This window comes from Pholcus phalangioides, unplaced genomic scaffold (assembly GCF_987345545.1).
Source record: "Pholcus phalangioides strain wild (caught in Gottingen) unplaced genomic scaffold, Ppha-v1.0 ptg000013l_1, whole genome shotgun sequence".
Classification (NCBI taxonomy): domain Eukaryota; kingdom Metazoa; phylum Arthropoda; class Arachnida; order Araneae; family Pholcidae; genus Pholcus; species Pholcus phalangioides.
This window is the reverse complement of record NW_028301606.1, coordinates 11,502,451-11,529,513: the sequence shown is the minus strand read 5'-3', so window position 1 is coordinate 11,529,513 and position 27,063 is coordinate 11,502,451. Positions and strand designations below refer to the sequence as shown.

At 36.8% G+C, this 27,063-nt stretch overlaps 1 protein-coding gene across 2 annotated transcripts; it reads left to right on the top strand.

Annotated features, from left to right (window-relative positions):
- Positions 1 to 212: 212 nt before the first annotated feature.
- LOC149078602 (poly(A)-specific ribonuclease PARN-like) lies at positions 213 to 27,063 on the top strand. 2 transcript variants are annotated; one of them, XM_089240499.1, is made up of 11 exons: positions 213 to 350; positions 6,735 to 6,863; positions 8,495 to 8,584; positions 9,027 to 9,096; positions 10,438 to 10,545; positions 14,079 to 14,142; positions 14,268 to 14,323; positions 14,437 to 14,520; positions 16,929 to 17,006; positions 20,417 to 20,528; positions 25,371 to 27,063. In XM_089240499.1, the coding sequence occupies exons 1-11, from the start codon at positions 345 to 347 to the stop codon at positions 25,591 to 25,593; spliced, it is 1,020 nt and encodes a 339-aa protein (XP_089096625.1). In that variant the 5' UTR covers positions 213 to 344; the 3' UTR covers positions 25,594 to 27,063. The 2 variants fall into 2 exon arrangements, with proteins under 2 accessions (XP_089096625.1, XP_089096626.1); XM_089240500.1 differs by having other exon boundaries at positions 268 to 350; positions 6,740 to 6,863.

Genomic DNA, 27,063 nt, shown 5'->3' with positions numbered 1-27,063 from the left:
ACATACATGGGATGCAACACGTGTGCTCTCCTTTCCCTCACCAGGTATTTCTAAGGCGCACTTGAGCACCGAATAAGTACGTATTACATAACACAATCACAACTCTACAGACAGACATTGTGCCTCTGGGCCAATGAAACCCTTTACAGAAATCAGGCGATTGCCTTTGACCAATAGCAGAGGTTCTTCACCAACTTGGTTTGGGAACACACGAGGCTTTTGCCAGAGAGGTATTGCTGGAGGTTGGACGACCAACGTGTCGCGCTTGAAGAGTCGTGAAATTACTTTCTCTCCCCTCCTAACCCCGGGTCGAGATCCCTCAACGCAGGAAACCTTGCCCCGAGATGACGGTGAGTGATTCAAACTATATATATAATTATTTTGTGTTTAATTTGGTGGAGTGAGAGTGTCCATGTTGAATGTAAATTGTATCGAGTTTAGTGTAATTCACCGTGCCGAAGTATTTTCAATGAATGAATAAAATTAAATTGTAATTCGCTAATTGAAGAGGTTATTATTATTTTTCCGCAATATCCTGTTTATAATGCTTAGTAATATATATAATATGTCGTGCTACGAAACTAGTTCGTTTACATCTCCGGCCTCGTCCGTTGTTGCGATATCCGAGGTGGTTTCTTTTTATCGACAATATACAGTAAAACCTCGATAAGTCGTCACCTCATGTTATCGAAAAATTATGACGGCTGAAGCGGAGTTCCGTCAGTTTTAATGTGCAATGTCGCGAAAAACGTATAAATTTAAAAGTAATATGACATTTAATAAAGTTGGAATCAAAAAAACAATATTAATAAAATTTATAAATTGCGAAAGAAAAAATAACAGCAATTTTTTACCTTTTTATCTCTTATTACTTAAATTATTGTGGTAAAATGTACTGTAAACTTTGATTTATACCAGTAATTTTTAATTTAGACTAACGGAGCAACTGTTAGAATAAGTAGCTTTTCTTCATAACAGAACTCTCTATTGCACATTAATTTTACATATACATCAAATTTAATGTTAGTGTTTTAATTCTTCATCAGTAGTTCATGATACAACTACAAAGTAATCTCGAACACTTTTGACTTGGTGGAGGGGCCCCGGGCAGGGAAAAGTAAACAGAAGACCTGAACTTGGGAAAGAATGTCTAATTTTTTTCAGCAAAGATATTTTGTTTAAATTGTGAGCCCGAAATTAGTAGAGTCCATGCTTACTATGATTATTTATTATCCGTGCCCACGCGTTGCACTTTGACTTCAACTTGATTAATTTGATTCTTCGATTAACATAAATTTTGATTTCCTTGCACTATATGTAATCTTTGATGTATCAATAAATTTTGGTTTTGCCGGATATGCCCAGCCCGAAGTGGGGGGGGGGGGTCGAAGTGCTTACGCTGTTTCTTGCGACAGAGCTGGGGTGTCTCGCGGTTTGTCCAGTTTCTCCAGTAGAGCCCAGGCAGAAATGAGATCTAGCATAAACAGTCCCCAGCGTTCCAAAAACCTTAGTCGGCAAATGAACTTCCCCAGCGTAACTTTCGTTACTTAAACTGTTCCGTTTGGGTATATAGGATTCTATGGTGACTTTTAAGCATATGGCAATGCTGTTAACGAGATCTTTTTTTAATGGGAGCCATAAAAATAGTCTGTTCCTCTTTCTCAAACTTTTTCATAGTGACGACTTCATCGAAATTAGCGACGAGTAAAGGAAGGTTCAATAACATTGTGGTCTATGAGAGCTGGAAGGGTTTGAAGAAAAATGACGACTTAACCGGAGTGACGACTTAACGAGGTTTTACTGTAGATGCAAGATTCCTTAACAGTATATAGGAACTATATAGGAATTTGCCATGACGAGCACCAATTATTGATGCAAGAACCAACGTGTCGGCACAACCTAGGTTGTTATAATTGAGTTAGACTGTAGCCTTTATCTTTGAAAATGGTAGCACGACGCGGACAATCATTTCTCATGGCAGGAGAAGTTTCTGCCAAACAATGATCTGCACTCACCAAGTGTGAAGTTATGGGAAAAATTCTCCATTTTTATTCGCACTGACGTCTCGTCATTCGAATTTGACAAGAAAAGAACTCAGTTGCAAACTTAATTATGAAAATCTGGCATTTCCTGATAAAACAAACCGACATTCTTTGACGAGATGTTTTTCAAGTGTCCCAAGACTTTCCTACTTTACTTTTTTTTTACCGAACACCGCTCATTATCTGTCCGTGATCGCCAATATCAGCCAGTGCCCTATTAACCGCTTCGCTTACTATGGACTGACAAAGAATTCGTATGATTTCTATTTGACGAATCGGCGATAAATATGATAACCTTGTTCTAACGTATCGCATGTTCGAAAAAAAGTAGGAAATTAAGAAAAAAAACCAAATGAAAGGAGAGAAGAGTAGTATTACTATACTCTCTAGAGATAGGTATAAAGTATATTTCTCTTTTTATACCTTCACCTACCTGTTTCTTTCTCCCTGTTATGCACATGTATATAGTAGAACTTATTCAACCGTAGAATAGAAGCTTTTTACGTCCCCATTACGGAGGTGAAAAGAACTACTTTTTTTCACTGGGCTGAAACCAAGTTTCATGGTGTTGAGGAGAGAGGAAAGAAAACAGATAGACTTGTTTGAATTTATTCCACTGGCATTTGAACGCAATATTAGGCCCGTTTCACACGAGCACTAAAGATGCGGGTGTTTCGCCCGCATCAAAATTGGATTTTCAAAATATCTGTGTTTTAGAAATATTCACATCACAATTCTGTCTTTTAAGCCCGGATTACACTATATAAAAGTTTTTTAATAATTATTAAAAAAAAAAAAAAAGCAACTAATAAATTTATCAGTTGCTTTTTTCAAGTTTTATAAAATAACTTTCATAAACCTTTTTATAGTGAAATTCTATCCTTAGATTAGTGTTACTTCTGAAATATAAAATTTCACTTTTTTTTTAAAGTTTATAGACTGAACATCGAGTAAAATATACTTGCATGTATCGGGGGGGGGGGGGGACACCAAAACTATTCAAGTGCTTAAGGCCTTCAAACGTCTTAATCCGGCCCTGAGAGAACGCCGTACGAGGATAACGTTGTTTAATAAAAGTATTTTTTTTAAAGTTTAAAAAAATTGAAAGATTATAAATTTAAAAAATAAATATTTACAAGAATTTTAAATATTTATATTTTTTAAATGGTTTTAAATATTTAAAAAGGAAAGAAAATTAAATTTTTTAAATTTAATTTAAAAGTTATTAAAGTATGTAGTCAATTAAATATTCGTAATGAATTACAGAACGGGTTATAATTTTGTTCTCGTCAGTGGCCGTTGTTGACAGGCTTTATTGTATAAAATTGTAAAGTATGGACAAAAGGCAGTAAAAGTTGATATATCTCTATCTCAGAAGGAAACGGAGGGATAGACGTATGTGGGTACATCCTATTGATGAACAGGGACCTTCATATGGCCTTTTAAGAGTATTTATGGCAAAATAATTTTAAAAAATTCCGCGCAAAAATCATCTTTAAAAATTAGCCAAAGATGCGGATGAATTCGCTCCGCATCCTCATCGTGTGAATAGCTCCGAATAAGCCTATTGTCGAAACTTGTATGTGCGGATGCGGAGCCCGCACTTAGGTTTTGACACATGCGGACGACGTCCGGACCCGCATGAACACCTCTGAAAGGTTCCTTACATACCAATTGTTAAAAGTTCTTCCGGACCCGCATCCGCTCCGTGTGAAAGGGCCCTTACGCCCTTGATCGTCGTAAAGCGGTTAATTAAGGATCTGGGCGAGAGATGTCTGAGTAAATTTATTATCTATGTACATAATAAAGTACATGCTGCTAAATCCGATCACATCCGGATTCGGGGTTTCTGATAACAAATAGCTGATTGATAGCTCTATCCGAATCCTGTTGCGAGTCGATAATCAAATGTCGGACGGGACAACTTCGTTTTTCTTTCCCACATAACTAGTTCCAAAATGTTCAATCGATCCGTTTTTGTTTGTTGTTTTTTTTTTCAAACAGATTTCTGTTATAAAACCCAATTTTTCCTACTTTTCAAGCTAAAATCTTTTTTTTTTTCCATTCAGAAACAATGAGTATAGTAGTTAGAATTTTCTGAACAATGTTCAGTGGTGGTAAAAAAAATCGAATGGATGTGCTCGGTTTCATTCTAAAAAAGTTCGCGTTCTCCGAAATTCATTCTTCCGATTTTCCGAGGTTTCGTTCGTGCTGCTCTGGAGTTATACTATAAGGTTTTGGTGACCTACAAAGAGACATAGACTTGGTGGAAGGGGGTGCAGAAAAGAGCTATGCGTGCTCTTGTTAAAACACAAGACTTGTAGTATGTTTACATTGGAAGACCGAAAATATTGTGAGGATAAGATCGAAGTGTTTAAAATTTTGAACGGGATGGATAAAATGGACCATGAGTTAATAATGCATTGCCAGTCAACTTCTTCGAAAAGTGGACACCAGTATCGATTGGTAAGGGACAATTCTAGGTTGTGATGCCGCAGGAAGTTTTTGCCTAATGGGGGGGGGGTTGTTAATGAATGGAACAGCTTACCCCCGGGGTGCGGGAATTCTAACACAATTGATACGTTTAAAAAGTACGACAAAATTAGTGGGATAAAAATCGGGGGCAGAAATCCATACTTACGATAAGGCAGCCGTAATCTTTTGTATGTGGGCAGCAGTGTGTTATGTTATTTATTTTTTTTGGGGGAAATGCTTTTATATTGTGTTTATCTATATTTAACATGCATATGTTTCATGGCTGTAATTTTTTTTCACTCATCTCGTTGGGCAATTTGCGTGTTGTGGGTCTTGTATTTGCATTTGTAATAATATAACTGTCTACTGTTGTATTACGAAATACGATACTTTTCGTAATGTACGGCACGTTCATTACAAAAAGTAAAGGCAAAGAATTTTTTTTTTTTGCCTTTAAATTTTTATAGAAAATATAATAAATAAAAATGTAATAAAATAAATCCGACAAGTGGTCATCCATCGTACAACCTATACCGACGAAAATATGAAGTGATTCATATCTGCGAATAAATGTGGCGTCGCATAGGATATCTCGTCGCGAATATATCTATATCCACGAGTGAACAGCATCATAGAAATATGTGTGTTTGATCACTTGGATACGGAGTCTAGTATCAGTCGTCAGACTTTAGTATACCCATGTGAGAAGTCCCTTTAAGCCTCGTTGACATGGGAAATGGATAAAGCTGGTTTAAACAGAACCTCCTAGAGATAGACGACCTCTGCAATATTTGCCATAAACGTCATTCCGACTACCTAGCAAGTTTGCCACATTTTGAAACACAGCATCCTGTTTCGTTTCTTCTTATTTTGGCGTAGAATTTTCCTGATTGGCTCACAAATACCACATAGTGATCTGGATGTGGGGCATAGAAATCGCCAATTCTGAGCCCGATCATTTCCTTTCCTCACAACGATGATACTGGCGCGAGCAGGGAATTTTTTTTCCCTGAATATTCTGAGGGGAAATGGACTGCTTACTGACGTCACAAGCAGACTGCGGAGAGGCCTATCTCTAGGAGGTGCTGGTTTAAAACCCTTCCCAAGGATTTTCACCGAAACCATTTTACAAGAACCGGCACTTTAACCCCACTTTTCAGATGTCTCAGAGGTCACGTGGGTTCGCCGGCTCAATTTACCCGCGCCAAGGATTATGGAAAAGGAGTTGACACCCTGAAGTATCTCCAACAAAGAAGGAGCCCAGTCCTGCTCCTCATTTCTTTACCTAAGTTATCAAGCGAGTGTCAGCACTCCCAATGCTACCGCAATATTGCACATGTAAACGGGCTTTAGTTCCCTCCAATACTCTGTTCTTTCTAGGATACCTCCCATCTTTCCGCTTAGAACTTCAAATGGAAGTCAGTATTCGGACAAGTCGTACATTGAATGCTTGTTTCGATTTTGCCGCATCCATATTTGATGTTGGACATCACCTTGAAGCGTCAGAGATGAGCTGAAAATTGCCTGTGTCCTGTCACGAACATGATCAATTCTTTCCTCCACAGTTGCTATCAATATTTTTTTTTTTATCTTATGGCATCCTGATGCCTAAGTTTGTCCCAGGATGCCTGCAGTCTTCTGAGTTCAGCTCAGAGCTGGACCTGAGATCCCGATTTGAAGGATCTGTCTGACAGTCCCAGCTGGACTTTTAAAGAAAAAGTGCAAAAAAACATTATTACATGTATGGGGATTTTCACCGCAGAACATTTCTAGTCAGCCGAGGATTCGTCGCAGAACAGTGCTAAACATTCTGCTTTGGGGGTGATGATGATGGTAGTGTGTGTACCGCAATTAATAAAAAAGGTAGCGAGAAAATCGGCTTTTATTGTGATAACTGGTGAAGTTTTGTTGGTTGGGTGTCACACGGATTTCATCTTTCTGAAATCCGCTGACTCTATTTATGCAGGATTGATTTTTGGTGTCATGAATTAATGATAATGTTGGAGTTCTAGAATTAGACTTGTTGCTGTTTTTAATTACCTGAAATAAAACAAGTGTGAATTTTGACACGTTTACAAAAAAATATATCAGTAGTAATCGATTTTGGAGGTGTTATGTTAGAATAAATTTCCACTTACATTCTTTTTTTTCTTTTCAATTACTTTTGAAAATATGCATAAATAATACATATTTGATAATTTGCATTTCGTTGTACAGAACAGACTGAACAGAAAAACAGGGATGAGGGTTGTTTTGGAACGCCTCAGCAACAAGGTTGTAGTTTTTCATAATGCGATTTTGGATCTGATTCATCTGCTCAAAGTATTGAAAGGACAGTTACCTCGCGTAAGTAGAATTGTAAAAAGAAAAGAAGCAATGTTAGTTGTATAATTGTAATGAGGTGTTTAGCAACCCTAACCACACACCTATTATTATGATTGTTATCTTTGTTACCTTATTTTATTTGGTTTCTTTAGTCTGTGAACTTACCCGAGGGCCTCTTGGCTATAGAATACCAGTCTTGAATACTAGTTCTGGTAATGGTTTTTGCCCATTTTTGAGCAGTCGTTTGAAAGGCTCTGCACGGGACCGTAGCGTCGGAGCCGCAGTGCTCAAGCACACCGGAATTAATTCAAAAATCAGAATTTTTACATGAAGTGCAAGATGGGCATCCACAGATCTGAAACAATCCGATACCTCTGCATATGCATTTAGACGGCGCGGGAGGGGGGTGGAGGGTCTCTGCAGCTAATAATTTCAACAATACCGAAATGACCGTACTTAATTCAGGTAAATCGTATTGAAAAGTATCTATTGTTTTTGCTGATGACATGAAGTCTGGAAGCTGATGAAATCTCACCCTATACGACATTCACCATTTTGCTTGAAAAGAGGACGAGTTCCATGACCGCTCTATGTCTTGCAGTGGAATCCGTAGGGGATCCTTAGTGAGCCTGAAAGCCAGGATTTCTTTCAGCAACCCCCTTCCCATTGTAGATTCACGGTGTAGAAAAATAAACTTGTTCCGGGTTCCCGGGCTGGACAGATTTTAAAAAATGCATGCCCGAATCAACATTTTATATGTTAACAGTGTGCTTGTGGTTAAAAAAAAATTCCCAGTCAAAATTTTTACATGTTATGGGCACGCCAGGCAACAGATTTTCCAGCCCTAATATATAATATATATATGTATATATGTGTATGTATATATGTGTGTGTGTGTGTGTATATGTGTGTGTGTGTATATATGTGTGTGTGTGTGTATATATATGTATGTATATGTATATATATATATATATATATATATACTGTATATAAGATATATATACAGTATAATGTAAAACATGATCGTAAAAATACAGGGTGCTCAATTTTAAACTATACCCAACGGAAAAGCATCATATACATATTAACCGATGTCTTCTCAAAAACGAGATGACTCACCTGCTCCATTTGAGAGGAACTGCAGACAAATTGGCACATTATATCTCACACACATGCATAACATATTTGCAACTTAAATTTGTTAGTTAGATTTATTTTTATATATATATATATATATATATATATATATATATAAAATCTAACTTTTTTAATTATTACTTAAATTTGTTTTTAAAATTTAAGTTGCAAATATGTTATGCATGTGTGTGAGATATAATGTGCCAATTTGTCTGCAGTTCCTCTCAAATGGAGCAGGTGAGTCATCTCATTTTTGAGAAGACATTGGTTAATATGTATATGATGCTTTTCCATTGGGTATAGTTTAAAATTGAGCACCCTGTATTTTTACGATCATGTTTTACATTATACTGTATATATATCTTATTTCTGCTTGCTATTTGAATTTTTTTCCATGTTGCATTCAAATCAATGAGCTGGTTAATTCATCATATTTTCCACACACGGTAATGAATCGACTTCATAGAACCTTACAAAACATTAATACAGGGAATTCTTCTTTATTAAATTTTCAGAGCCTCGCTGATTTCAAATCTGAGGTTATGGCATTTTGTGGCGTCTTATTTGACACTAAGGTTGTAGCATCCCTTGCACCCGAAGTTCAGGTTAGTTATAAAAAATGAATTTGTATTTAATTCTATTTTAAACTGTCTCAGTTCTATTCTGGGTGTTTTTTTTCTGTGATTTCTCATTAAGTCACAAATAGGGAAGAGAAATAGCGTCGTCACCTTATAATGAAAACCTCGTTCATAAAAAATTTCTAATTATACAGGAAGAGAAAAAAAAAGAGGGGGACGTCCTTTTTGAATAACTCTCAAAAGGGGTTAATTTTTTTTTCTCTATAGAGAGCAGAGCGTTGAAGATTTTTTTTTTTCGAAAGCTATAATAGCTGAGATATGATGTTCTCAATCTAAACCTGTCAGAAAGTCATTTTCGAAAAAAAATTGATTGTACGAGGTTTTCATTATATAAGGTGGCGATAAGTAATCGTTAGATGTGTCTTATTTGTTTAGTTAAGTAAATTTTCCCATATTTGTTTTATTGCAGAATGTGACGAGATTTACTGCTCTTGAGACGTTGTGCAAAAAGTTGAAAGAATATTTTCCAGAAGAAATCGGTTTGTAACTTTCCCTTTTTTATAAACATAAATTTCAAGGTCACAATAGAAAAAATGCCCAATAAAGTGGCTGAAAAAAGATTCCCATAAAGGAAGTATTTATATCAAATATATCTGCAATACAGCTAATGAAAATAAGAGCAATTATCACGAATTATTCAATATGAACGTCGAATAAATTTTTAACCCTTTCGCTATTGGCGGTACTTTAAATTACCATTGATTTTTTTTTACTCATTAACACCCCTTACAAATGTTGCTGGGCGTTGGTACGTTGAAGATTGATAAAAGCTGTATCCCTTTCAGACCCGAGTATTCATTTTGCGGTTCATTCATTTAAATTGTTTTGAATTTTTGATACTAAAAAAATACATTATATACACACTTGAACTGAATAAAAATGTGCAGTGTCGTTGTACCGGAGAGAAGCGTACATAATGCACCACCACATTTATGCTACTCTTGACATATTTTTTTTAATTCACGTTGCTAGTACCAACGTTGGTATTCGCCACAGCAAAAAAAAAATATATATTATAATAGGGTGCGGTAGCCCAGGTCGTTAAGATACTCGCCTAAAGTACCAAAGGATGTTTAGAGGTGTCGCGAGTTTGATACCTGGTTAGTCCTTGTCAGAAAACTTTCCTGACACGGGTAGAATGAAAACGGCGACATGACTACAGAAAAAATTGCTACAGCAGGGAGTCCCCCATCGAGGGGTTAGCGCACCAACCTCTCGGTGAGAATAAAAAACAAGCGTGCCGTTCGGAATTGCCAATAAATTGTAGATCCCGGTATAATTAGCCCTCGTGTGCGGAAAATGATCGTGGTGCGACAAAAATGATCAAAAAGTTATAATAAGTTAATTAATAAAATTTAGCTGGATGTTTCACTTCGTAAAAGTGTTAACTGCATTACACTTTTGCACACTAAACCTCACGAAGCACTTCCTTAAGAATGTGTGAAAAAACGTATGCTTTTTTTTTATTTGCGGTAAAATGAATAAATATTCGTTCAACTATGTTATTCAATATATTTGAATTGGTATTTTTTATTTTTACTGTAAGCTCATGTAGAGTGCTGACGGTACTTTTAAATACCACATTAATTAACTCTTTATGCACAAATTTTTAGAATTTTTTTATTTTAAACTTGGATTTTTGAACTGAAACGACCTACCGAAAAATTTACATGATAATTGTTTCATTTTTTCATAATGCGGTATTGAAAGGGTTAAACGGGTCATTGTGTTGTACATCAAACAAATGTTATGCACATTGTCATTTAATTAATTTTACTGTTATTATTTTTTAATTTTTCTTCCATTAATAAATTTTTCAGAAGGAGTTCGAGAAACAGATTATCATGTGGAAAACATGACTATGCACGATGCAGCGTCAGATGCGTTCTCTACGGGGTTGCTCTTCCTGACCATGAATAAGATGATTGGTAAATATTTGCCCTTTTTCTTATTTTCCTCCTATTTTAGCACGAATAAATCTAATTTCGGAACTGCGCACGATAGACTCAATTTTAAGAAATAGGATGAACAAAGTGACATATTCATCCAGGCGTAACTCAGTGTCGCCGATTTGACCAATATCTGGCAATGGATTTACTGTATTTCTTTTTTAATTTCTTATTCTTTATTTATTAATTTCGTTTCCTACAAGAAGACATCCAGAACGAGGAAAAATAATCAGCCTAGGGGGTCAAAATACCCGTAATGGTTGAAGTAAAATTCATTAGATAAAGAATTAATTAGCAGGTATAAAATTATTATACACAGAAATAATGGGAGAAATATAAAATGAGACTGAAAAGAACTGATCTATTTGTGGTTTAAATATATTAAGTAATAACTAAACGGTCAATTTTAGCTAATTTGTGGCATGACTTATGATTAATTGGGTGGAGGCTTTCCTAAAACATCGTAAACATTGTCCATTTGTCCGTATAATGATCATAACCCCATCCGCCTCCAAAAAGTCTGGGACCCCTTAAGGATCGGTCCTCTCCCCGTTACATCAATGACCTCTTAAAATCCCTGAAGTGCACCACTAGATTATTTGATGATGACTGTGTAATTTACCGTATCATTCACCATGAATCTGATCAAGAATTTCTCCAACATAACCTGGCTTCTATCGCGGTCTGGTATTCTTTATGGCTAATGCCAATCAATATCTCAAAACGGTTCACATGAAAGTTACCCGTAAATTAGTAAATTACTTCCTCTTGATTACTCGTACTCCATCAATAATTTAACGTTATCCCAAGTTTCTCAAATCGAATACCTCGGTGTCATAATCTCAGCCGATCTACGTTGGAACAAACATGTTGACTACGTTTACCAGAAGTGGTTTCACTTATGTTCACCACCTCCAGTAATATAGACAAAATCAATCCAAAATAAATCCACCCGATTTGCTCACGATAGCTATATGAGAAAAATCGTGAGCAAAAGCAACTCCTTTGCCTTACATGATAAGAAAGCGCTATTCGAAGTGCAACTCTGATGTGTGCCTTCAAAACTTTTATTCGACCGATTCTCTCTCAAGCACGCATCTCCAGTGGGGAACCCTCACTTGATTGATGACATCGAACTAATTGAAAAAACCCAAAAGCGTTTCACGAAGTGCTTTCCTAGTCTCCGGGACCTCTCTTATCCTGAGCGACTGCAACTCTTGGGACAAGCTCTAGAATGGCGTAGACCGATCAATGACTTGAGACTGCTGTATAAAATTGTCCATGATCTAACCTATAAATCGACTATTTAATCGAAAATAAAGTTCATGAACTCTCGCACTAGACGTCACCAGCTGTACATACGTATTCCATTCGCGAGAAGAAACCGATTACAGTATTCAATTTTATGTTGGGCTGGCAGAGCTTGGAATAGACTTCCATCCGATCTCGTTTATATACCTAGGTCCTCAAGCTTCGACATTTCGAGTTTCTTGATCAGATACCCATCTTAATTTACTGCCTCAAATGTATGTACAGTGTGCCATTATTTGGTTCTTTTCTTTTGATTTTGATCGTGCTATTTTTTTTCCTCCTTCCCCGTAATGTAAGTGCAACCAGCCTTTTGTGGATGTTAGTAAGTAAATAAATAAATTGACCGGATAGTCCGCATTCTATTGTGCTTTCTATAAAGCCGAGAGGTACCCATTACCACACAGCAAGATCGACTCATCGCAGGCATTGGTACATCTAGGGGGGAAGCTTTACAGCAGAGCTGCACAACTCCGGTTCCATCCGGTCCAAAGGGTACATGCCAAGAGGTCCCAGGCATCCGGAAGACCACACAGGCCATTCTACCAAGGATCAAACCAAGAATAGCAAATGGAGGGGAGACGTTACGGTGTTCATAACTGGCCATGGTCCCTTCACTGCCTACCTTGAAAGATTCAAGACAGCTTCCAACGACAGATGTGCATGTGGGGAAGTAGGGACAACTCCATTATATGCGATAGCTTGCCCCAATACTAAGCAGTTCCAATTTCTCCGGCCCGCTGAAACCATGCGCATACAATGGCTGAACTGCATGCTGACAAAAAACACACCCCACTTAGAACCCACCCGACAAATGGTCAGAAGATATATGAGGCTCAGGCAACCCAGGATTTACTCCCACTCGTGATCCGGCATACTGGCTGTTTTTACGTGCTTCTTACGAGTGCGCAACCATTATGCTGTGACACCTTCTCCCCCCCCCCCCCACTTTCTGTATTACTTTATGTTTTCTATGTTACTTTACAGATGTTCTACTTGTATGTAATCGTTGTATCTGTGCATTGTTTATATTTTATTTCATTTACTATTATTATTATTATTATTCTCGTATAATAAAGTGCGCACGGTCTGTACCAGTGATTCCCAACGTGGGCGTTAACGCCCCCTTAGGCAATGGAATGTTTCGGGGGGCGGTAGAAGCTACGGGTATAACATAGGATCCTATGGGTTAGATTGCGTTGGGGGCGATGGGAGAAAAAAATATCTGAAATAGCGGGCGATGGGACAAAAAAGGTTGGGACCATAGTTTTCCTATGTTATACTAGCTGCTTCTACCGCCCCCCCCCCCGAAACATTCCATCGCTTCCCAGGGGGCGTTATCGCCCACGTTGGGAATCATTGGTCTATCACTGGAATCATTGGGGATATGCTGAAATTGCCTGACGGCGATAGATCATGGACCGTGTTCGGTTTGAAAGAAAGAGCCAACAAAAAAGTCAAATGCAAATAAAGTTACCAATCACAGCCAAAAAGAATATTTCCAAAGGCAAGTAAAGTTGCTAATTACAGCCAAAAAATTGTCAAAGGCATTGACTTACAAGTCATGAAAATAAAAATAATCTCGATTCTTGATTTCAAAAATTATTCAAGTAAGCCTCGTTGAAAATAATAAGGAGAAAAAACGGGATATTTTATGAAAAAGTTGGAACAACCAAAATTACCGGAATGTCCCGTGAAATACTGGTTTCTAGCCCGCGATAGACAGGAATACCGCACATTCAGCCCTCAGTCTAGAAAGGTTGTGCACCCCTGTTTTTCAAAGTGAGTTTATAGAAATCGTTTTAGTAAGGTAAGGTAACTACCGAGAGGAAATTTCGCCCTGAAAATAATTTTTTTATACCAATTGTTGTTGTTTTTAACACACAAAATATTTCTTGACCAGTTTCAAGCAGAACTAGGTAAAATGTATAATTATCGGTAGATTCGTGGTCCAACGATACCTGGATGCATTTCCCAATTTTAAAGACAAACTCTCACGTTTATCAAGAACAGAAAGTTACCGAGGACAATAATGGTATTTGATGCACGAAAACTAACTTAAGCCTACTGATTTGGATGCTTACAGATAAAATAGATTTTGAATTAACAACTCAATCTGACAAAATGTTTTAACCGAATTTATTGAAACCATTTTTCTCTCTTTCCTCACAAATTTTGAAAGTTATTTTATTTTCCTATTCCAGCTCAAGGATTGAATCTTCATTTCTTGCCAATGGACTCAGACGAATTAAGTCCCTTCAGGAACAGGTAAATATACGCATACATGTATCTGTATGTATATTTCTTGTTCGACAACTAAAAAATAATAATAAATTGTATAATAAGTGGAGATATTTTTTTTCAAGATTTTTTGTTTGTAATTCCCGTTACAGAATTTATGGGATGAATACCATCTGGAAAGATTCCATCAGTCTGCAAGATAACGAAGGTAATCACCATAGTTATTTGATTTCGATTTAAAAAATATTTAACAATCTTCTTTCTGATTGGATCTATAATGTCATCGATTGTGTTTACATGGTTCCTTCTTTTTCTTTCTAGTATTGCCGTCCCGTGAAAACGTCCTTTATCTCCAGTTCTCCACAAATATGTCTAGAACTCAGATGATCGAGTCCATAGTTGTTGGTTAGTAGATCTGTCTGTTATGTGTCTGAAAAGAAAAGGGTCCACAGATGACGTCTTCAGAAAGTTTAAAAAAATTGCCACTGATTCTGCTCATTTAAATATGGATGATTATCCGATTCTGTTATCATTTTAAATAATTTTTTGCGGCTTTAATATTTTCGTAATTTTTTGAGCACGACACCTTGAGACCCTTTCCTTGTGAGTGCATAGGTCTAAGTGTGTATTGATTTTTATAATGTGGTGTTCGTTTAAGGCAGTGGTTCCCAACCTTTTTCAGTCCGCGCGTGTACCCCCAGCTGGCTCGGTTCCTTTCCGCGTACCCCCCAGCCCCCCTCCAATCTGTTTCACCCATTACAGTCTTCGAAAAACTTCACAACAAAAAAAGGTACATGTTGAATTAAATTACATGGTCTACTTTTTCATTATTCAGATTTTTTATTTTTCAAGTAAGCAAACAAATTAACACAAAGATTGGGAAAGAAATTAATGTGATGTTTGGAACTATTGAATTACAAAGTTTTGAAAAATTAAGCTCAAAAGAGGATAAATACAAACTCAAATCCGGAGCTGCATTCGGTTTGCTTCTATATTTATTTTTTATGTAAGTATACGAAGAAAACGTCCGTTCAACAAGCTCCGTGCTAACAAACGGCAACAAAAACATTATGGCTTTTCTAAAAAAGTTCAACGTATTCATCACCACCGCAAGCACAAAAACTGACTAGTTTCACCATTCCGTCATTGAAGAGGATCTTCAGAAGGGTATCTGATGCGAACTCTAGCAATTTCTCCTTTTCTGGAATCGACAATCAAAAGCCGGTTCAAAATGCTTTGAATGGATCAGATATCCACCGATCACCCATTTCCGGCTCTGAAAAATAATTTTCAAACGAGGATTTTAATCCTTCCAAGTGGCCGACTGTTAAATTTAGCCCAGCTTGTGGCAAGAAATCGTAAAGTGTTTCAAACACTTCCCAAAGAAAGGGCTACCTCGTGCCGAAGTTCAAGCAGCCACGTCAGGACTTTACCCCCGGACAACCACCTAACTTCGGTGTGCAAAAGCAAAGCGTTGTGAAGGATGTCCATGTCTTCACACAACAATTTAAACAACCTGTAGTTGGTAGAATTCACCTTAACGAAGTTGACAACCTTGGCCGCTTCATCAAGAACGTTTCGCAAATTTGGAGACAACGGTTTCGATGCAGAGATCTGTCTGTGAATGTAGCAGTGAGTCCATTTCATTTTGGGAGCAAATTCTGTCACGTGTGCACGAAGGCCTGAGTAGCAACCTTCCGTGGATTTTCCTCCATCTGTGGTGAGCCCAATGCATTTTGACCATTGAATTCTTTTTCCAAGGAAATAATGATTAATTGCTTCAAATAAGTCTAACAGTCGTACGACACCTTCAATGGGTGACACATACAAAAAATATCCTTCGAATTCTGTTTTTCAAGTACTCTGTAATTACTAGTAGCTCAGGATACTGCGCAACGTCGGTACTTTTGTCGACTTGGATAGACAAAAAATTCACAACCTTTGACGTGACTTATGACTGTGCTTTCAACAGCGTCTGACATGTCCTGTATTCTTCAAGACACCGTATTATTTAAGAGATATACGTATATATATAGACTCATTATAAAAGCACTTTCCTCTGCAAACATGCATCTGACGGCATATTTTCACCAATAGTGTAATTTTTTCCTCATCTCGCAATACGACAGCTAATGTAGTTGGAGGTCTCGGTAGCTTTGGCAGAATCACTTTTGGAAGATTCAAAATATGCTTTCACGTTTACAGATCCACGGTATTTCATTTTGGTGTTTCAGTACGCTTCCGCACAGATCCAGTTTTTAGCCATTGATCCATAGCGCAAATCACGTGAGTAGTAGGTACTTGCTAGAAAAGTTGACGTAGCAAATTGCGGGAATAAAACGCACACGTTTCAATACAAACGCCCACAACAAAAGTTAAACACAACACGAATTAATTCTTCGTTTATATGCACAGCCCGGCATGCGTTAACAATCAAATCGAAAACACTGAAGAAAAGCTAGCCGAGAGAAAGGAGTTCACGAATCCCGATCATAGGTTGAGCGGGACAAGGGAAGGCCGAACCTTCCAGCGGACGCAACTCCTATGTTATAGAAGATTTTATTGATAGGGAAATCAATATATTACAACTGACAATATTAGTAGAAAACCTCTACCTACTTTTAAAAATTACTTTTAATGTTTTTTAATCATTTTGTTGTTTACTCAGATGGATGGCCGCCATTACCATTTTCTTTTCGCGTACCCCCTAACGGCCTCTCGTGTACTCCCGGTTGGGAACCACTGGCTTAAGGCAATGTAGAAAAAGAATGTGTGTGTGTATTTTTCTTTCACCTTCTAAAATGCATTTTCAGGCCATGGCTCTAGACTCCACAGAATCAATGCCAGAAAAGCAATTTTGCAATGCTTCAATAGCTTCGTCGCCCAGCAAGGTATATACGATTGACTTTTCCTTCTCTAGTACAGGGGCTTTTAACCTTTCAGACATTTTGGTCTAGAAAAAATCCCTACAAAAGTCATATTCACTTCCGTATTTGTATTCACAATGTGACGTTTTAATGGGTGGACCCAACGGGGCATAGGTCTCAGAGTCCGACAGGGGATCTCATAATAGTGCTGGAGTTTATTTGTTTTAAAACTATTTTTTAATTGGGGGCCGTTCAAGTATTACGTCATCATCGAAGGGGGAAGGGCGTTTGCGATTAGCCTTCAAATGACATTGAAATTAACCAAAATTGATTATAGTAACATATACAGTAAAGGTATTTTCTTCCGAAATTTCAATTAAAAAAATATTTTTCGCATTAACAAAAATTTGTTTTTGATCGTGAGAGGGGGCACGAGCCCCCACCCTCCCCCCGTGTACGATCTCACCAATATGCGTTAGGATTCAGAGGGGCAAAGCTGATGCCGAAATTTTGCTGAAAAGGGGGGAGGGGGGTCAAAAATGGCTAAAAATTTGCTTACGTAATACTTGAACGGCTCCTTACATATGAAAATTTTCATTACTGCTGAATATACAGGGTGTTTCAAAAAGAATCACCCGATTTTAAATGCGTATATTACGAAAAATTTATTGAATATAGACACGTGAGATTATTTTTATATTACATGACTAATCATAAAGTTTTTTTACAAACCAAATTAAAGGTGTTCAATATGTCTACCTTGGGATGCACTTCATATGTCTATAAGGTAGTGAAATTCGTCCCAAACTTTTGCGATGTTTGCATCCACTGCTTCCACGCCTGCTGTTATGCGTATCTTCAGTTCGGCTAATGTAGCAGGAAGGGGAGGCACATAGTCTTTTATAAGCCCCCACAAGAAGAAATCGCACACTGTGAGGTCCGGCGATCTTGGAGGCCAGTTATGTTTAACATCCAGCGTGGTCCAACCCTTTGGGGTAAATGACTTGCATCCCACTAGGGACAGAGCCTGGTGCTCGACTGGCCTTAAAGTTATGTTTAACTGAATCGTCAGGTCCCGTACGGCCGATCCATCGTTTAGGAATGCGATATTTCGAAAATTCTCGAACGTCCAAGCTCCAGTGTGGTGGTGCCCCGTCCTGCTGAAAAATTAAGTCATACGAAGAGCATCTGAACATTGAACATTACTAGTGACAATACCAACTCCTCCTTTCTTTAAGCTAGAGTCAGAATTCTACGAGGTAGACCCGTTGCACGCTAGTTTTGTCCCCAATGTCTCCTGGTGATCTCTCATGTTCTCCTTCCACTGCTCCCCCCCCCCCCCCAAGAATAAAATTAAATTAAATTGATTTATAAATTTTGTTTATTTAATTCAAAATTTGTTATGTGTTCAAGAAGTGCTGGCATTAACATTTTGGCACTAACTTTATACAGGGTGTGTAGCAAACAGGGGGTATGACACTTTACTGGCGAAGCGTTGATCCTAGAGGCATACTTGCAATTAGAAAAGTATCCAAATAAAGTGTAGTACTCAGATATGTCGTTCATATTGCAAGGTGTTGTATATTTTCACCAAGAACGCAATTGAAAAACTGTTGCCCTGTCTCTCCTGATAAAAAAAATCGACGTTTCTAAATGCAATATCCACTGACGTATTTGAATAACTGAGAAAATTTGGGAAAGAACAGCGTTAAGTGCTGATAAAACGGGTTTTCCGCATTTAGAGCTGCTTTTTTCCGAAATTTCTTCCGTTTTTCGAATTCGAAATATCTTAGTGAATATTGCATTTAGAAACGCGGAATATTTTTTTTTTGTTGGCATTAGATGAGACAGGGCAAAAACTTTCTAATTGGGTCTTGTGGGTGTTTGAGAAACGTTATCATTTTTATTTTATTAACTAGAGCCCGGAAGTTTAGGCACTAAAAATGGTCGAAATAGGCAGGCAAAAAGGCACTAAAAATGCCTAAACTAGGCACTGAAAAAGGCATTTATAAATTTTGGAACGAAGAATAAATAACTAAAAACAAACGTATTAAGGGTCCAAAGACTAGCTGAAAAATTGATTGCATTTAATCTGTCTATATTGTGTGTTTTAATTATAGTTTATAATAACTGCATTATTATCCTTGTTAAATTGATTTCAAGTCCAAAATAAAATGTTAGTAGACCCTCAGGATTAGGCGGATTCCAAGGCCACCATTACCAGACGCAGAGTCGTCTGTTAATGCCTCCCCCCCCTCTCCTCCCCCCCCCCCCCCCCCCCCGTTTGCTGAGTACCCTGTATAAAAATTTGTATTTTCTAGCTTTCTTTGCATCCCTATGCGGTATGCTTTCAGGCAGTAAACTTCGAGTTTGGTACAGAAACCAAAATAATTCGGAAAAGCTATGTTTCTGATTCCATGAGAGGCCTATGGATTTCACAGCTGGTAAATTGGAAAATTTCAGTTCAAGCTACAACTAATGAATTAAAAATAGTTTCACAATTTCATTGATATTCCTCATTGGTACATCATTTCACTAAAATCAACTTTACTGGAAATGGAAGAGGAAAAATTTTAGGCTGTTTTTTCTTTTTTATAGAGCATGAATGCATTTTGTATGGGACATTTTCAAGGAGTTTTAGGGTCAAAAAAGCCTAGCCCTAACCATCACATGTAATTCTTATCACACTATTACTATTAGTGTATTCTACTTGCCTAAATTCATTTCGTTATTTTCATTCATTGCATTGTTTAATATTATTCTCACACAACTTACATTTTACACAGATTTCATGTGACATATATATTCCCTGGTAATTTAAATCTGCCAATGGTATGGTGTATTTTTGAAGATGTTGCATTTATAGATTTTTGAAAATAGGCATTTTACTTAGAATCATAAGTATCTTCTGAATACGTCAATTTCTCTTCATGATTGAATTTACTAATTGCATTGCTTTAAGTTTATTAATGATTTACATTTCGAAAAATTTTCTATGCCTCTCGTTTGCTACTTATGAACTAGTATTGAAATTTAATTTTTACTTTATCTCAAAACTAGAGTCAATCTGACGAAACCAGTTCGGAATTAGCGCTCCAAAATCACCCTAAAGTCACTAAAATAATTTCAGCAATAACATCAGTGTTGAGAAATGTGGTGAATTTTCATGAATTGGGAAATAATATTTTCCAACATTTTTTTTTCAATGAGTTTTTTTTTTACAGTATTTCTGTAAGTTCTGTAACTATGTAAGAGTTTTTTTTTTACGACGGGCCACTGCGAAAATCTTTGAAAGTCACACGGGCTGCGCGTGGGAGACCCCTGCCTTAGTGACACAAGGCTAAAGTTCAAGTTACAAATATCTTTTTTATGTTTTGATTTGATATTCATGCAATTAAATATTTTTTATAGTGACTTATTTATTCACTTGGCAGTTCTCCAAACGGTGACGCCTCTCTATACGGTGCAAAAATATCTAGATGTCAAGGCCGTTATTGAGGACATTCGTATCCAAGATGTTGGTGTGCAAGCTAATTTACAAAATGAGTAAGCAGCATTTCTGATTTCCGTTGTCAATTTCTTTTTATATCCATTCAATTTGCCCATAAATAACTTACCTGATAAGTAACTATTTGACTCTGATTATAATATAACTCTTTGAAATGAACAGTAACCGTAAAAGAATTTCTGTGAAATTTACAGTATTACTATTATACAGGGTGAATAGAAAAGATAAAAAAAACTTCATACCGTACACACCGATATAAACAATCGTCATCAAAGCATGCATGGTCAAACGTGAAACTCAAAGCGCGTTAGGAAGCGGCCGCTCCGCAAACGTTAAAGCGGCATTCCTGTTGAAATTTATCGGGAGAAAAACAATATCATGCATGCATATGTAACCTAGGCAAGAAGAAGAAACTGTTTGTAAATCTGCGTCACAGTGAATAAAAGACTCAGATGCCATCCCGTGCGTTACAACTATTAGAACGGTTGCATGCTGGAATAATTTCACAGGGCTGTGTCCATGCCTTTTATTCACTGTGACACAGATTTGCATACGGTTTCTTCTTCCACAGGTTACATTTGCACATGCATGGTGTTCTTCTCCCGATAAATTTCAACCGAAATGCCGTTATAACGTTTGCGGAGCGGCCGTTTCGAAACGCGTTAGCGCGTTTGCTTTTAATGGTAGACCCTGCATTCTTTGATGGCAATTGTTTCTATTAGTGTGTACTATCGCCTCTTAAAGTTTTTCCTATCTTTTCAGGATCACCCTGTAAAAATAAGCTGCTTCCCTCCTTAAAAAATGAGAAAAAAAAAAAAACTTTCGCTCGAAAATCTTGTTCTCGTACATGAAAAGTGACCCTGTGAGTTAAAAATGCACAAAATATGTTTATCAGGAGGCCAACAGCTTAAATTTTAAATGCGCATGCTACAATACAGGGTGTCCCAGAAAAAAAAAAAAGTTTAAAATTTGATAACTGGGAAACAGTGATCGATAGAAAGAGACAAATGATATTTTGAAAGCCGTAAAAATATGATACAAAGTTTAAAAGTTAGTTTAAAATATTGCCATCAGGTACGCCGCAGTCACAGTACGGAGTCTAAGAAACAAGCTATAAAATTTTCTTTGCAAGCAGTCGTTGCAACCATCACAATCGATTCAAAATGTGCACCTTTCGCAGCACAGAGGGTGCATACGATGTATGAAATTTTCAGTCACCCTCTCTGTAGTGTCTCAACGGAAATCGACGCACACGCTCCATAGCTCAACTCTTCAGACTCGTCCAGTGTCGAAGGATTGTTCCGAAAAAGTGTCTTCCAATTTGCTCCACAGAAAGTAGTCTCAAGAGATAAAATCGATTGAATATGGAAGCCCAATCTATGTGTGTTCCTGTTCCAATTACAAAGCGATTGCAAAGAACAGTTTACAGCTTTTCTCGGACGCCAAACTTTTGTGTGCAGCGACATCTGTTGGCAATATTTGTAACTAATTTTAAAACTTCTGTATCAGACGACGTTTTTACAACTTTCAAAATAAACATGCCATTTGTTTTACTCTTCCATCGATCACTGCTTCCGAGTTATTTGACTTTAAAAATGAGAGAGTCGTTTGTGGAACACCCTGTATGCGTGAAATGGTCTATTATAACGTATGTGCACCGTGATTGTAATTCATAATTCCGTATTGCAAACATCACCGTCGTTTTGTAATTGCGGCCCGCCAATTGGAAAATTATCTAGCACATCAGCCAGATAGTTTTCGATCATATTGCAATGAGCCTATACACTATTAAGCAAATTAGTAAATCTACAATTGTTCGCTCAAACAGCTTATCCAGTTTTATTATATAACAAGCGTGCATAAAAAATAAGATTATTCTTTTCAGTGGTTACCTTGATGAATTTTTTAAATTGAAACTAGTTATGACTTACTTGGGTAAAAAAAAAACGGTAACTTAAAATGGCTATCTCACCGTACATTCATCTCGTCCATATTCCTGTCTATGGAACCTCTAACAAATGAATACATTTCAGAATGTGTGTGTACGTGTTGTGAACCTAAAGTGAAGTTTGGTTCTGTGGAATGCTTGTTATTTGTTGCTTGTTACGTCCTGCCATCTGGTTTCCAAAATCGTGAGCAGACAAATTGGTTTGTTGTGTTTTGCTTGCGTCATACGTGAAATTTTTAAATGTAGTAAGCCTGAATGCTCTCTGTGGAGATATTTCTTTTAAAGGAGATCGGCATCGAAGTTGGGAAACCACAGAAAATCAACTTCAGCCGACCATCATTATGCCGTCAGGAGGGGGGGGGGGTTGAACCTGAGTCCTCGTGATGCGAGTCCATGACAATGCTACACGACCACACCGCATAGCGGCGGTAATTTAAAACTGAAAAACAATCATCTTTGTTTAAGTAATTCATAATAGTATAAACAATAGTTATTTGATCATTATTAGTGCTCACATAATTAAATCGCTGAAATGAAAATTATCATTCAATATTAGACTAAAAATAGTAAATTGAATTAAATTAACATTGCATTGAATACAGTTCTTACCGTGCTATCATTAGTTTTTAGCTTAATCTATAGCTTATTTTCATTTGTTTTCCGTATGATATATTTTTGACACGTAGATGAACACTTAATTTCTTCTCTTGCACATGTCCTTTTTTTTGTTTGAATCTAAATACTTGTAGCTGTTGCACCCTTGGCTCTCTCAGGCTTCCATTTAATCGCTGCAACTTCACAAACAAATATATATTTTTCTGGGATATCCTCAAGGACTTGTGCACGAGAAATCTGGAAGCAAGCAAAGTTTTAATGATGCCACTTTCTGGTAAACATTATATTCCACGTTAAAAATTTCCCAACTTAAATTTGGACAGGACCCCGGTCTACTTTAAGGACATTCAACAATATTAAAAATTCAAAATCCAGCACATGTTTCAATTCGTTCCCACTGGCTTCAATAATTTTTAGCTCCGCTCTCTCTCTTCGGGTCATCGCGTGCTTTTTGACGTACCTTAGTTATTTCTTCCTTGTCTGTTGCAAATATTACATTGATAAACGGCATTATTATTCCCCTCAGAGATTGAGACAACGCTTTGGTAACAAGTTGTGCAAATAATCATAGGACATGAACAGCACGACACAGATGGATGTTTCGTTCTCAACTATGAGAATAACTAGAACGCATCTTTTTTCAAGTTAAAGACTTGATTTTCTTCGCATACGTTTGTGATGTGTTTTGCGACCGTCTCAACATATTCCTAATATATATTGTTGGTTAAATAATCTTCCAGCTTTATTCTAAATTAGGTTCTGTTGAAAAAAGTGCTGTGTACGGACTTTGTTCTATAACTCAGAATTTTTCCATCGTTATTTTGCCGCTGAACAACACGGAACCCTAGTATATAATCTGTACTTCCAGTGCCGTCCATCCCAGCACGAAAAATATCTTCAGTAACCTTGTCACAGTGCCCTATGCTCTCGGATGATCGTAGATGCAGTGATCTTCCATGTACTATTTCGCAATCAAACCACAAATCTAAAATTTCCTGAATCACATAAGTAAAAAATTCCCACCCTTTGTAGTTTTGCAAAATGTGAGGTGCACCAACTCTAAAAATGCCTTCAGCAATTCCAGTGTACGGTTTTCTTCAATATATGTGCGAAGAATACATAATCTTGATAGTTCTTAGAACATGCGTTCTTCAGTAGGAATTCATTAGAAATCAACCAAATGAAATTGACACGAAAGATTAAAATCTTCTGCCGTGATTGATTGTCAATAACAGCGCAGTTTTTAATTTATTCATTTATTATTATTTTTGCATATCATATATCTTAAAAACTATACGAAAATTTTAACTGCTGATCTATAGAAACATAAAACTTATTTTTCAAGGCAAACTGCACATTATCTCATTCGACGTGTCCAATGGCACGGTAATACCGAAGAAACGTGTCAAATGATCTCCAATCCTAGGGGTGTGCGACAGACGCAATCGCACTGGGCCACGCGCTGATGGTAACAGCAACGAAAAAAATATATTACATCAATTAAATTTTCTTTAGAGAAAGTATAACATGGCGTCTGAATTTCAACTAAGAAAATTAAAAATTTATATTACGGAAACTCTCTTATTTGTCTCGCGACGGGTACTTCGCCTCACTAGTGAATAACCACATTTTTGTCTCTCGTTGTAAGCCAAAGGGACCCAAAGCTCAAAATTAATGAAAGCTTTTATCAATTCTGAAATTTTATTTCTTTCATAATTCTGAATTTTTGAATTGTTTCTTTCATTAATCTTTAGATAATCTTTATTAGATTAGAATCTTTAGATAATACTGAATTTTCATTAGGTGCTATATATATTTTTCAGTTATTTTTCTTGTTTTTCATTCATCAATCCTAAATTTCTTTCATTAGGGCCTAATTTTTATCAGTTCTAGAATTATTTCTTTCACTACTTTAAAATTTTCTTCAGTTCTGAATTTTCATCAATTCGAAATACTCATTATTTTTTTGTTAATTTACATTAAAATTGTGTGTGTGTGTGTGTGTTTTTTTTTTTTTTTTTTTTTTTTTTTTTTTGTATAGATATTTTTTGGCATTTCTGTATATTATGTAATAATGTATGAATTTTTGGATGCCGAATTTTCTCCCCTTGAAACTGTTAAGATGTCCCTGGCCCCATGACTGATGAGGGCGGCCCTAACAGGAGGTGTTACTGCTGTTTTTTCAATTAGCCGGTCGCATTTTAAAATTACAGTACTGTTTGCAATATGCCGGGAAAAAACTAATTTGCCCAGTATAGATGCATATACGCTCTCTATCTCTTATGAAGTTACTGATTCATGATATACTTTTTCTTAGTCAACCCCTGCAAGGCGAAAACGTTGGTGCTGGGGAAGAGGTGGTTGGTGGAGGCGATGACGGAGGTGATAACGACGGAGATGACGACTTTGGCCAACAGGGAGATGGTGGAGGCGAAATCGTCGAAGATGATGGAGGTGACAATGTCGGTCTACAGCTGGATGATGAAGGGGACAATGTTGGCCAACAGGCGGACGGTGAAGGGGACAATGGCGGCCAATAGGCAGTTGGCAGAGAAGATACCGTCGGCGCTGCTGACCATGGTTTATGTTTACTGAGACGATACTGTCGGCGTTGCTGACCCATGGTTTATTTTAACTGATTTCTCTTCCGATATACATAAAATTTATCTGTATATCGTATCTGTGATACATAATGTGCAGAGTACATTTCTTTCCATAAATTTCAACTCGTTCATTTCTATTTGAGTTGCAACGTTTTCTCCGTCAGCCAGTCACATTACTTTGGTTCATCAAGAATAGAATTAAGCTCTCTATTTACCTTTTTTAAGCGCTGATATTGTATTAAACCTTGGAACATCATTTTTGAACTTTTTCTCAAGTCAATTTTTACCTTAAAAAAAAGTTTATCTAAATTTATTTTTAGTAGCTGTATACTGTGAAACGTCATATATAATTTAAATTACAATTCTTTCTTGCTGTAATCATGAAATATTGGTTTTTGAAAAGACAAAAATGTCTCAAGAAAAAGGGGTCCTGCACCACGAAACACGCATTGTATTTAAAGTGTTTTAAGGTTTACTATGGTTAAAATACAAATACAGCAGTTTCCCCCTGTTCATCACGTCGATTACGAAAATCACTTCCTGCTTGATATTGAGCCTTTTCAATGAAATTCAGTGGTTCTCGTATTTTTGTCACTCTCGGATCCCTTGCCCAGTTCATGATTCATCTGGGGCTCCCCAGAATTGTTTAGTAGATATTTTCATACCTCAAAGCAAAAGGTACACAAATCAATATCTCCAGTTCCCCGCGATGCCCCTCACAAAAGTTGGTGGCGCAATTGGTTTACTCCCCCTGGAGAAAGAAAGCATTTAATAATGGATTTCTCTGAGAAAAAAAATGTATTTAACTATTGAAAGAGGAAGATGTTCAGAAAAAATGTGTTTTGTGGTAACATGGATCGATACTTTTTTATACGAATATTTTATTAATTACTGCAAATATAACAAGTAGCAATTATTGCACCAATTATGTCCCGCAGAACAATTTTACATCGGATTCAGAGTTTACGATAAGCATTTCGGTTAAATATGCAGTTTTTCTTTTCTTTTTAGGATTGTACGTTTGAAATAGTGTTCGCTACAAAGGAATAGGTTTTTAAATTTCATGCTTACTTATCTGAAACTTTTTTATATATCATTATGTTTTAAAAAAATTTTCATGGTTCTGTACTAAAAAAACTTTTGAGTGAATTTTCTCAACCATTTACACTCAGTCTCGAAACTATTGTAAAAAGCTCTAATCGAACCGTAATTGATTATTTTACGTGCGTAAGGAAGTCCTTTGTGTAGAATTATATAACGTTTTTCGTTATCGTTGATTTCGCCTGTGATGTTTGAAAAAAAGTCATCAGTCAATATTTTGGGCATCGCACCCTTATATTTTTATTTTTTCATATCTCTTGAAACTATATTTGTGCCATTTGAATAAAATATTTCACATTAGTTATT

Excerpts from the sequence above, each read along its gene's own strand:
- LOC149078602 (XM_089240499.1), top strand. Across the intron at positions 9,097-10,437 it reads ATATTTTCCAGAAGAAATCG|AAGGAGTTCGAGAAACAGAT; the intron begins GTTTGTAACTTT and ends TAAATTTTTCAG. Across the intron at positions 14,324-14,436 it reads CAGTCTGCAAGATAACGAAG|TATTGCCGTCCCGTGAAAAC; the intron begins GTAATCACCATA and ends TTTTCTTTCTAG.